Source organism: Malaclemys terrapin, chromosome 6 (assembly GCF_027887155.1).
Source record: "Malaclemys terrapin pileata isolate rMalTer1 chromosome 6, rMalTer1.hap1, whole genome shotgun sequence".
Taxonomy (NCBI): Eukaryota; Metazoa; Chordata; order Testudines; family Emydidae; genus Malaclemys; species Malaclemys terrapin.
The window spans coordinates 89,319,924-89,331,988 of record NC_071510.1 but is presented as its reverse complement, the minus strand read 5'-3'; the positions used below and the strand labels follow the sequence as shown (position 1 = coordinate 89,331,988).

At 37.4% G+C, this 12,065-nt stretch overlaps 1 protein-coding gene across 2 annotated transcripts in view; it reads left to right on the top strand.

The window, feature by feature from the left end:
- Window positions 1–12,065, top strand: part of AP3B1 (adaptor related protein complex 3 subunit beta 1) — a 272,041-nt gene that overhangs the window by 180,045 nt on the left and 79,931 nt on the right. For both annotated transcript variants that reach the window (XM_054031900.1, XM_054031899.1), the window contains 2 exons: window positions 8,938–9,010; window positions 10,118–10,224. In XM_054031900.1, coding sequence (XP_053887875.1) covers window positions 8,938–9,010; window positions 10,118–10,224 — 180 coding nt within the window. The remainder of the gene's footprint in view (window positions 1–8,937; window positions 9,011–10,117; window positions 10,225–12,065) is intronic.

Below are 12,065 nucleotides of genomic sequence, written 5' to 3'. Positions count from 1 at the left end.
AGCAAAAGACTCTGGCGGGGGGGAGGAAGCGGGGAAAGGTTCTGGTAACCAAAGCTATATGCTGCTGTGTGTAGCTATGGGCCTATTAGAGGAGTAGATGAGTGAGGTTGTGTGGCCTGCAGTGTGTAGTATGTCAGACTAGACAGTGGTCCCTTCTGGTCTTGTAGTCTGAGTGTGCTACACATACTCTACATGCTGCTGCACGTGTAGATAAGGTCTTTGAGTCCATGAAGTAGATGCCAACATTTTTATGAAATGATAAATAAGAATTAGTTGTATGTTATTTATACCACTTCTGACTGGTGACGATGGAATTTACATCCGAATATCTCAACTTCAGAGAAAAATTTTACAGTTTTTCTTTTCCCCAAAAAACCTTACTACAGCTTATGCTGGCGAACACTATAAAACTAAAACTATTCTTGATGCTACAAGATAAATAATGGATACATGAGATAAAATTACTTCCTTGAGGGGGTTTTCTTGCTGGTTAGGGTGATCACTTATAGTTTAATAAATCATGAAAAATATTGTCATTCATAAATAAATGAGTACACCATATTTTTAAATCTGGAATAAAATTTATTCTCTTCCCCCTCTCCAAAAATCAGTGGTACCATTTAAGTGCAGGATAGTACATAACAAGGTGTGAGAGATTTTAGGTATTTTAATTGCTTCTGTGTTAGTCGCTTATATTTCAACCTCCGTCTCAATTCTCATGTCTCTATACTTATACAAGACTTGTGGTTAGCTCACAGCAGCATCACCTGCAGTTATTCCTTACAGATCATATAATTTGGGAGAACTTTCCCTATTGAGTGTAGATATTTTCATCAAAACTAACTAATATTCTGTATAAACAGATGTAGATATAGAGCATTTTTATTGTGCAGCTGCATGTATATTCTGCACTCTTACCTGGGTCTTTCTCCTAACTCCCTTCCTTCCATCCATATACGCAAATCTCTTGCCCCTGTTTAGTGGTACTTTAAACCCAAGCTAGCTGGCAAGGCTGGGGTATGGGTTAGAGCCCAGGTTCTGCTTTCAATCAAGATGGTAATCTGCCTATTTTGCAGTGAGGATGTAAGCTAAATCACTCGAGTGCTGATAGCCCACTAGTGTCTTCCCACAGTAACTCCCGTGTGCCCAAGGTTCCAGAAGACCAGACAAGTTCTTACACAATTTACTGGGAAAGAATCATAGTGGTTCAGCTTTCTGCAGCACAAAGAACCATGGGATATGCTCCTGGAAGTCCTAGTAATACCCATGAGGAAGTGCAGCACCAGTGAGGACGCTAACTCAAGTATGTCTGAGCAGAATGGCTGCTCATGGTTGGGCCAGGCTGGCCTGGGTGCCAGTCACCCAAGCTTAACTCTTCAACAAAGATACCTGTAGTGACTTTGTGTATAATCATTAGAGCTTAAGTTTAGAGAATACAATCCTTTGTATAATGAAACCATCTTTGCCTTGAAGAAAACTTCTTATGAAACTGTGTCAGATAAGCAGCATTCCTTATAATGCAGAGTAAAATAGTAATCTCTGCTGTATTGTATGAAGAATATTCATGATTATATCACAAAAGATATTGTTGTATTACAATTGTACATTATGTCCCATTGTTAAATATACAGGTGCAGAAGGCTTTGTTTAAAATAATGTATTTTAAACTGTTGCAAATTATTTTTCACTAGAACAGATTTTATTCTGCATTTCAGTTCTATTTCAAGAAAAGTTTACCTGAAAAATATATATTGTGTGTGTGTGTGTGTGTATATCTTTGTATGTTTACACACATTATAGATATACTAAATATTTTATATGCAGTGTGTAATGTATATTAGTGTCAATAGTACCTCTGTGTTGAACACATTTCCTCTTAACTCAGCTTCTCATTATGCAGCAATTCTGTAAGCCTATGCCACATGGAAAGTCTTTAAATTAATTTTACTGTTCAGACACCAAAATAAAATATAATTGTTTGCATTGATTCTAGACACTGTAAAAATCTAAGATGCAACTTGAAGGTATAGCTTATGTATCATGTGGATCTGATTCTACCATTGATTGCACACTCATAATTTCCATTTACTTTCCTGGGAGTTCTGAGTATGCAGGGCACTAAGGATTGGCACGTCATGATTGTTTGTGTATATCAGTGGTTCTTAAACTTGGGCCACCGCTTGTTCAGGGAAAGCCCCTGGTGGGCCGGGCCGGTTTGTTTACCTGCCATGTCCGCAGGTTCAGCCAATCGCGGCTCCCACTGGCTGCAGTTCGCCGCTCCAGGCCAATGGGGGTTGCAGGAAGCGGCGCGGGCTGAGGGATGTGCTGTCTGCGGCTTCCCGCAGCCCCCATTGGCTGGGAGCTGCAATTGGCCGAACCTGCAGACACTGCAGGTAAACAAACCGGCCTGGCCCACCAGGGGCTTTCCCTGAACAAGCAGCAGCCCAAGTTTGAGAACCACTAGTGTATATCACATAAATAGGCTGTATAAACAAAGCAAATTGTGCTTATCCTACAAAGGTCACATACAAAGTTTTAAAACATCTGTTCTTTGCTGGTCACCATTGTGCACTTTAGCTGATCTATGCAGAGGTGTTTGGTTAATTTTTTTTGTTTGTTTACAGAGGTCCCCAGTTGTATAATCTGATAAATGTGATCTGACACTTTCTCCCACATAAAGCCAATGGAATCAGATTTGGATTGTGGGGCCTTCCCATTTGGATCAGGTCATAGATTGTGGGGCCAAAGATTGTACTTAACTGTGGTTTGTTTGTATTTAAACATCTGATTATTTATTAGGGCCGACAAGTGTGTGTATACACACGCGCGGGCACACACACGCATGCATTAATAGTACGTTAATAAATGAATTGATCATGTTCATTGTGAATTTAAAAAATTTCAACTTTAAAACACTGCAGAAAAGAAATCAGACCTGCATATTATAGAGAAGATAGCTAAGGTTTGACAGGAATATTTCCTACAGTAAAGAGAGGTACAAGAAATAACAGGTTTAACTTTCACTTCCACAACAATTTACATAAGGTCTATGTGGATTGAAGTCTGCAGATTTTACATTACCTCTGTAAATCTCACATATTTGTCTTGTGTGAATGTAATATGCAGTTTTAGCTCTTTCTATTAAATGATCCTATATTGTATCAAAAGCATAGATTTGTGAAGTTATGAAAGTGCTATTTAAAGAGAGCCACCCTGTGTTCTATAAACTGCTTTAGAGTGGAACGACCCTCATGAAGGTGGAAGAATTTTTTAAACTAAAAAAAAAAAATCTTATTGGCGTTTATGAACTGAGGTTTTTTTGATTGTCCAGTCCTTACAGTTTCTATATGAGTTTGATCCAGTGTACAAAGAGACATAAGATCATTGTTGTTCTTCCTCTATAATTCAAATTGAAAATATTTAATGTAAATATTATGCTGTATGAAGCAAGAAATTAACATTGACTGTGTTACATTTCCAGGTTCACTCCAGATCCAATGAACTTTATAGTATGTTGAGCCTATTTTTGAATTTGTTTTCCATTTGTTGTTTCATGGTGTGCTCTTGAATCAATACCTTATTTAGCACAACAACCATTAAGAAAAATGGTTGCATTTTGTATAAGTATTTTGCATCTGCATCTACGTATATTTTCTACTATGGAAAATGAGCATGTAAAATGGCCCAAAATCACTTTTTCAGCATGTAATATTTTTAATGTTTTCACGTTTCACTCTTTACAAATTTAACTTTGAAAAAGCTTGTTTTATTCTATTTAAACTACAGTGAGTAGAGAATTCACTTTTTTACCCTGCTGTTTTGTATTTCATTTTGCAGTAGGGACACTCTGAGGTATTCAGATACATAATCAAATATTGTAGAAATAAAATGGAGATTTGAGGATGATGCACAGATAAATAGGAGTATCTACATTGGGATTTTAAAATCAGCTACCGTTAGCGTCCTTATACAAACCTAATACAGTCACTCAGCTGTTAAAAACCTGATCCACTATTTAAAAAAAATATACAAAAACAAATTGTCTATCTTTCTGCCTGATCTCTTTTCAAGTGCTAACACAATGGGAACAGTGGGTGATCTGTCAATGCATTTGGATTGTCAATGATGGTTTTGTATAAATATTGGGAGGCTAAAAAATAAAATTCACACAGTAAAATATGATTTCATCTGCCTTTTCTCTGCAGCTCCATGGCTCATGCTGTGGTGTGAAATTTTCATTTTACACACTTTGCAGGCGGAGCACATGAATTATGTATTGAGCAAGAGAAATCTCCTGCTTCAAGTCCTATATGCATTTATCCAGGTTCTATCTCTATTACCAAAATGAATTGCAAATGGAGAAATGTTTGCTAGAATATAGCTTAACTTCTTTGTTTAGCATTCAGCTTTTTTTCCATAGAAGGTTCTTTCAGTAGGAAGCTGTTTTGATTTTACTGTGGATTTATTTAAAAAAAAAAATGAAAAATGTCACAGAGAAATGCCAAACATCAGAACCTTTTTGTAGCCTTGATTTGGAATGCAAGGCTTTTTTTTATTCAGTAGAAATAGCTCCTGGTAATGTTGGTTTCCGTCCCTGGCTATTTATTATTCCCAGAAAGCCAATGAATTTCTTTCTTTCTAAAATTCAAAGAAAAAAAAATCAAGTTGTAATAAGAGAGACCAATTTAACTTGCCTTGTCCTTATGTTTGCTTGTGACCTGATGTATATTTAATAGTGTTTACAGGATCTTGGTTATGAAGTAGAAAATAAGACTTGCCTTATGTTTTAACTTTATCTTGAATTAGTTGGTTTGATTTTTTGGGGTGGGAGGCTACAGTTCCCAGAAGGCCCTTGTATACTGTTGTTGTTTGAAGGAAAACTACAACTATTGTGCTCAGCACAGCATTTTAATAAGTCACATAATGACATGACATTTTCTGCCATGGATTACAGAATTGAAATAATGATCCTGTAGTTGCGGTTATTCTCCAAAAATATTTTGGTAAAGTGAAAGAAAAACCTGTTCAGGCCTTGAGTTACATGAGCCCAATAGGGGATGTTTTTCACACAACTAAGATGAACTGCAAAACAGATGAAAATTGACTTCAGTGCAGAAAATACATTTTAATTGTCTTTTAAAGAGTCATTTTTCAACCTCTGTGATATGTTCTTATTAGTTGCTGGTTCAGAAAAGCTATTCCAGAATGTAATACCATGAATATTGGAAGTCTTCATTGAAATCATGCACTTAATTTTATATTTGTGGTGTCACAAAATGGTATATCGTTGAAATCTTCAATAAACCAGAGGAGTACTACGAGGATGTAATGTGGTGGAAAAATTGGTTCAAGGTTCAGTGTACACTAAAAATGGTCAGATCTCAACCTTGAATCTGAACATATTCTAATTACAGGTGGGCTATTTGTGTTCTTAGAATCAAGACAGCTCGGCCTATAGTTTTGATTCTAGTTCTATCCAGAACTGGAATGGGTGTATTCCTTGGTTAAGATGTGGCTAAATTCTTTTGTGTTACTGGTCTTTTAAGGGGAGGGTGGCGTCTTCCTTCTGTGTCCCCTTCCTCTTCTCATTTTTATCATCTCTCCCTTGAGCCCCAAAATGTAAATTTGGTGGTAGTGGAAAAGAAAAATGGGTTGGCCAAACACACCCTCTTTTCTGCATTATGTACCCTCAACCCGGATAAGAGTACAGGGTTGAATGAGCAGCTGCTGCTCCTCAGATGGCTGTCATTTCTTCTGTGCTTATTTTTCCTATCAGTTATTAGTATTATTATTGCTGTGTTGCCAACTCTCATGACTTTTATCATGATTCTCAAGATATTTGATGTTTTTTCTTAAAGTTCCAGCTACTGGAGGCAAGTGATTACAAGAGATTTTGGATTTTTTGGACTTGACCCATGATTTTTCAACAGATGGAGTTGGCACTGTTGTTATTGACAAACTCAGGACTTCCACTCTTTCCCCACAGTGGCCCTTTGTGAGAAGGGGACACTTTTTTGGTATTGAATTTAATTGGCTGCATGAGAGTTTGGTTAGGAGTAGGACTCCAGAAACCCAAGAAAGGAGTTAAAAATCTTGGACAGTCCTATCCAGAATGGGGCAAGTAATAAGGGTGAAACCGTAACCAGGATTAGCCCTTGAACCTTAATCCTACCATAAAGCAGAGTCATATGCCACTGCTTTACCATTTGTGTACTGAATGCCTTCCCTTGTCCATATCCACAGCCCTTTTTTGGTCAGGAGGAGGAGAGTGGGGACCTGCATCACAGATCTTAACTCAGTTTATATGTCCTTTGGAGTACTTGTGGCATCTTAGAGACTAACAAATTTATTTGAGCATAAGCTTTCGTGGGCTACAGCCCACTTCATTGGATGCATGTAGTGGAAAATACAGTAGGAAGTTTTATATAAGGGAACACAGAGAAAATGAAACAATGTGTGTTACCATATACACTATAAGGAGAGTGATCAGTTAAGGTGAGCTATTATCAGCAGGAGAGAAAAAGAACTGTTTGTAGTGGTAATGGTTTCTCTTTTGTATTTTTACTTTTAAATTCATATTTGCTAACTATAGAGTCCTTGAGGAGGAATTCATGCTTAGACATGTTTGAAAAAGTTCAGTTATAAAATTTCACAAAAGCACATGCATGCCACAAAGTTAAGCATACATCAAGTAGAGTCATAAACATGGCACTTATTAAAAACATCTGCCTGCCATGCAAAGATCTCATTAACACGTCATAAACATTAGTAATTTAATATCACTGTGCCCCAGTAAGATAGATAATTATCATTTCCATTTTACACATGAGAAAATTAGGCATGGAGTAGTTAGATAACTTGTCAAAGATCACACCAAAAGGGAGGAAGGATGGTCTTCTGGTTGTTGCCAGACTGGGACTCTGGAGACCTGGATCTGCCACAACTTCCTCTGTGACCTTGGACAAGTCACTTAATCTATCCTGTGTCTGTGTTCCCTAAAATGGGGATAGTATTTCCCATACCTTACAAAGGTGTGTTGTCGACAAAATTCTTCTATGATTTATTAATGAGTGAAGAGGGCTATATACATACCTAGGCAATCTGGATTCTATTTCTGGCTGTGAAACACTTCCACCTGTTTCCAGCCTGCACTAGCCACAAGACCTTCTGTCCCCTGGCATGCCTGAATATATATGAGTATATTAATATTTTGGTAATGGTATGTATTTGGGGTTGTGGGCAGCTTGGAAGTAAATTAGAATAGCCCTAAAGCTGATACCCATGGTAAATTTACCTTAAAATAGGACATCCGTGGAGTTTTCCATCTTCCAGTACTCCTTGACCTGTCCCATCTCCAGTAACAGCAAGACTTCACTTGGAGTTATGCTACAAATTCATTTGCACTGGCAGCTGGCAAATAGATAAGAGAGGTTTTGTAGGTACAAAGGGGAAGACCCTGGGTATTTATGCCGACAGGGTTCTGAGCAGTTTGTCAGGCAGTGATTCTTTGGAGAATGGTGCTCCCCTCCATCCCTGACAGATCTTCAAATCCCACAAGTTTAATAGATGTTAAGGCCAGTTGCAACCATTACATGATCTTGTCTGACCTCCTGTGTACCACAGGCCATTAATTTTATGCCAGCTACTCTTGCGTAGAGCCCAATAACTTGTTTAACTAAAGCATGTCTTCCAAAAAGGAATCCAGTCTTGATCTGAAGACGAAATTGAGAATCTGCCATGTACCTTTGTAGTTAGTTCCGATGGTTTATCATTCTCACTGTTAACCATGTATGCCTTATTTCAAATTTGAATTTGTCTGGCTGTGACATCCAGCAATTGGTACTTGTTATGCCCTTCTCCACTAGATTAAAGATCTGGTGTATTCTCCCCATGTAAGTACTCATACACTGTAATCAAGTCACCTCTTCATCCTCTTTTGAGCTCTAAGTATCTTACTGTGTAAGGCATTTTGGTCATCTCTTGAATCATTTGTGTAGCTCTTTTTTGCACCAAAATTTCTCCAAATTTTCCACATCTTTTAAAAAATGTGGATGCTGTACATAGTATTCCAGTATCGGTCACCTCCCTAATCTGACTCTCCTGGTTATACATCCAAGGATCATATTATGCCATAGCATCACACTGGGAACTCACATTGAGTTGTTTGTTCATTATGACCACTATCTCCCTTTTAGACTCACTGCTGTCGAGGATAGAGTCCCCAATTCCGAAGGTATGGACTGCTTTCTGTCTTTAGATGTGGCTGTATTAAAACAAATTTTGTAAATAGGTTGTATTAAAACAAATTCTGTAAGTAGGATCCATTCAATCTGGATTGCTTGGTATGACTGCCCTGTCTTTATCTACCACATTGCCAATATGTGCATCATCCACAAATTTTAAGATTAAGGTTGTAATTCTTTGTGGCAGGGACCATCTTTTTATTGTTTGCACAGTGCCTGTATTGGATCAGTAGTCCATGACTGGGTCTTATATGCGCCACTTCAGTACAAATAATAATATTGCATTCATTTGGATGAATTTGTGGGGTCAGAGAAAGCAATACCACTGCTTAAGATTGGTTTACCTTCTAAAGGCGTGGTTTCACCAGATTTTCCACTTGCATCCTCTGTAGAAAATCCTGAAAGGTTCAGTCTCTCCCTAGAAGTTTTATTTGAATACCTACTACATAGTAAAACAAGCTTAGTAGAGGCCTCAAATGTTCATTTTAACTAACAAGTTTTTTTTGTGGAATACAGTTCAGTTTATCCATGGTAGGAAATGCTTCTCACAAGGTGAACTCTCAGAATGCTGAGCTGAGCAAAATGGGTATATTTTTTCTTTTTAAAGCGAAGAAAATATTTTCTGCTATTATAAAAGTGTTGAAGAATCTCTTTACCGGCATCACAAAAATGAAATATTCATATATTTTGACAGAGAAAACAAATGGCAGTACCAGAGAAAAAAGCTTCTTCTAAACAAGATGTGTCCCTATTAGACTTGGATGATTGTAAGTAATTTGGTTATATAACATTATTTATTTCTTTAAGAATGTGATCAAAGAATCTTTCATGTCAACAAGATAAATTCCTAATAATTTCCATAAATTTTAAATGGCTGAAGTAATGATCCTGTTCATTTATCATACCAATTAACTGGCACACATATAGATGTTAGTAAAATCACATACTTGCTCTTTTAAATGTGTAATTTGAAATTTGTGCTTGTCAAGTTTAGAATTCTGTCAGAAAGTATCTTTTTTTAATGTGCTAATATTTGAAACATGCATTTGTTTTGTGTGTCGTGACTTCATTTACCACTCAAGTCGAATTATTGCCTCAGGTGTACCTTAGACATTCCTTAGGATGTATTGATTTAATCAGTCTGGCAGCTAATTCAACTACTATAGAGAAGACATTATGAATTAAAATTTGAAGACCAGATAACAATGCAGTACTAAAAAAAGATGGAAAGATCTGGAACTGTTTTCCTGTCTAAACCCTGTAGTGTGGATTCTTTAGGATTGTATAGGTCTTATTTTCAGACTCGTTTCTGAAAGTGAAATGCATACAGAAGTCATATTTGAGTCAACGAGAGACAAGCATGTGGAATTTCTAAAAGATTTAGGTCTATTGTCTTTAATTTTCCAAACACCATGAAAGAATATGGCACTGTTCATGTAGCACAGAAGTAATGAGTATGAAATACACAGGAAGAGTATGAGAGTAGCAATGGAGGAGAAGGAACAAAAGACTATTGTATCAATTTAGAAAAGGAAGTTGTATTGAACATATGACGTAATAAAATCAGTAAAGTTGATTTATTACATTTTCTTAGTTTCTGTTGGACTCCCACCGTCATTCTTCAAAGCACTTTACATTAAGTTCAGACCTTTTGGTAAATATGAATTTCACCTTGGGAGTTTGCTATTATCTTCTGAGATATACCAGGTTAATATCTTCCTAAATTTTAAAAAAATGCTTGAGCATAACTCAGCTAAATCAAGATGCTAACTTAGCATACATGCTATTAATTGAAGTATTTAATTGCCTTTAACAATGTATTTCATTTTTAAAAATTGTTAAATCCACTTCTATCAACTGTTCTTTTCCTGCAGTCAATCCTGTGTCAACTCCTGTAGCAGTTCCCACTCCAGCTATTCTCTCTCCAAGTTTAGCTGCTGACCTAGAGGGTTTAAGCTTGTCAAGGTCATCAGTCATTGATGTAAGTAATCTTTTTTCCCCCAGAAACCCCAACTAAACAAAAACAAATCCACTCAATTTAGTTGTTTCATGTGTTTTTGGGGAAGTCATTGATGAAAGTACCATAACAGGTACTTTTTTAAAGGATGTTGCAATTTCTCAATCTAGAATCTGTAGACAAATTGAACAACTTTTCCTGATCTATATTTGTGGCAGTTGGAAAGCTGGGGAAAGGCGGGTATGAATAATGAACATTTAGAATGGCTGCCTTCACTTGCTATTGTACAACCGTTTTAAGTATGGGTTCTTGCTCAGTCCTTCCTTCCAACTTGGCTTTCTTTCCAACCCCACGGAAATTTACACACTTACAAATCAGAACCAAACACGCACAAATCCAGTGAAAATGTTTCTAAAAATTAGAAACTAGGAATAATTGCTTGATGCTGGGTCCAGGAAGAAAGAAAAAACAAATTGCCAAGATACCAAAACATTTACACAGATAGCACCGAATAAAAACATGGGGACTTACTATTTCTCAGCCTGATGCTTTACCAGTATTTCCTCCACCGAATCCTCTTATGAAAGGAAGCAAAACTAAAAATTGACTACTTTCAGTTATTGACAGTTTGGGATGGCTACAAAAAGTACAGACACAGAAAATGTTAAAAGTGGAAAGTGTCTAAATTTACTATTAAATGATGTGTCAGTGCCCATTATCCCTATCCAAGACCTTATACAATTACAATTCCATACAAGTGACAACTTACATTGTGAAAGGTAAGAGGGCAGCATCATACTAGGCAAATACAATTTAGATGGGGCTACTATAAGGTGGGTGCATAACTGGCTGGATAACCATACTCAGAGAGTTGTTATTAATGGTTCCCAATCCTGCTGGAAAGGCATAACGAGTGGGGTATCGCAGGGGTCTGTTTTGGGACCGGCGCTGTTCAATATCTTCATCAAAGACTTAGATATTGGCATAGAAAGTACGCTTATTAAGTTTGCGGATGATACCAAACGGGGAGGGATTGCAACTGCTTTGGAGAACAGGGTCATAATTCAAAAAGATCTGGACAAATTGGAGAAATGGTCTGAGTTAAACAGGATGAAGTTTAACAAAGACAAATGCAAAGTGCTCCACTTAGGAAGAAAAAATCAGTTTCACACATACAGAATGGGAAGAGACTGTCTAGGAAGGAGTACGGCAGAAAGGGATCTAGGGGTTATAGTGGACCACAAGCTAAATGAGTCAACAGTGTGATGCTGTTGCAAAAAAAGCAAATATGATTCTGGGATGTATTAACAGGTGTGTTGTAAGCAAGACACGAAGTCATTCTTCCGCTCTACTCTGCTCTGGTTAGGCCTCAGCTGGGGTATTGTGTCCAGTTCTGGGCACCGCATTTCAAAAAAGATGTGGAGAAATTGGAAAGGGTCCAGAGAAGAGCAACAAGAATGATTAAAGGTCTTGAGAACATGACCTATGAAGAAAGGCTGAAAGAATTGGGTTTGTTTAGTTTGGAAAAGAGAAGACTGAGAGGGGACATGATAGCAATTTTCAGGTATTTAAAAGGGTGTCATAAGGAGGAGGGAGAAAACTTGTTCACCTTAGCCTCTAAGGATAGAACAAGAAGCAATGGGCTTAAACTGCAGCAAGGGAGGTCTAGGTTGGATATTAGGAAAAAGTTCCTAACTGTCAGGGTGGTTAAACACTGGAATAAATTGCCTAGGGAGGTTGTGGAATCTCCATCTCTGGAGTTATTTAAGAGTAGGTTAGATAAATGTCTATCAGGGATGGTCTAGATAGTATTTGGTCCTGCCATGCGGGCAGGGGACTGGACTCGATGACCTCTCGAGGTCCCT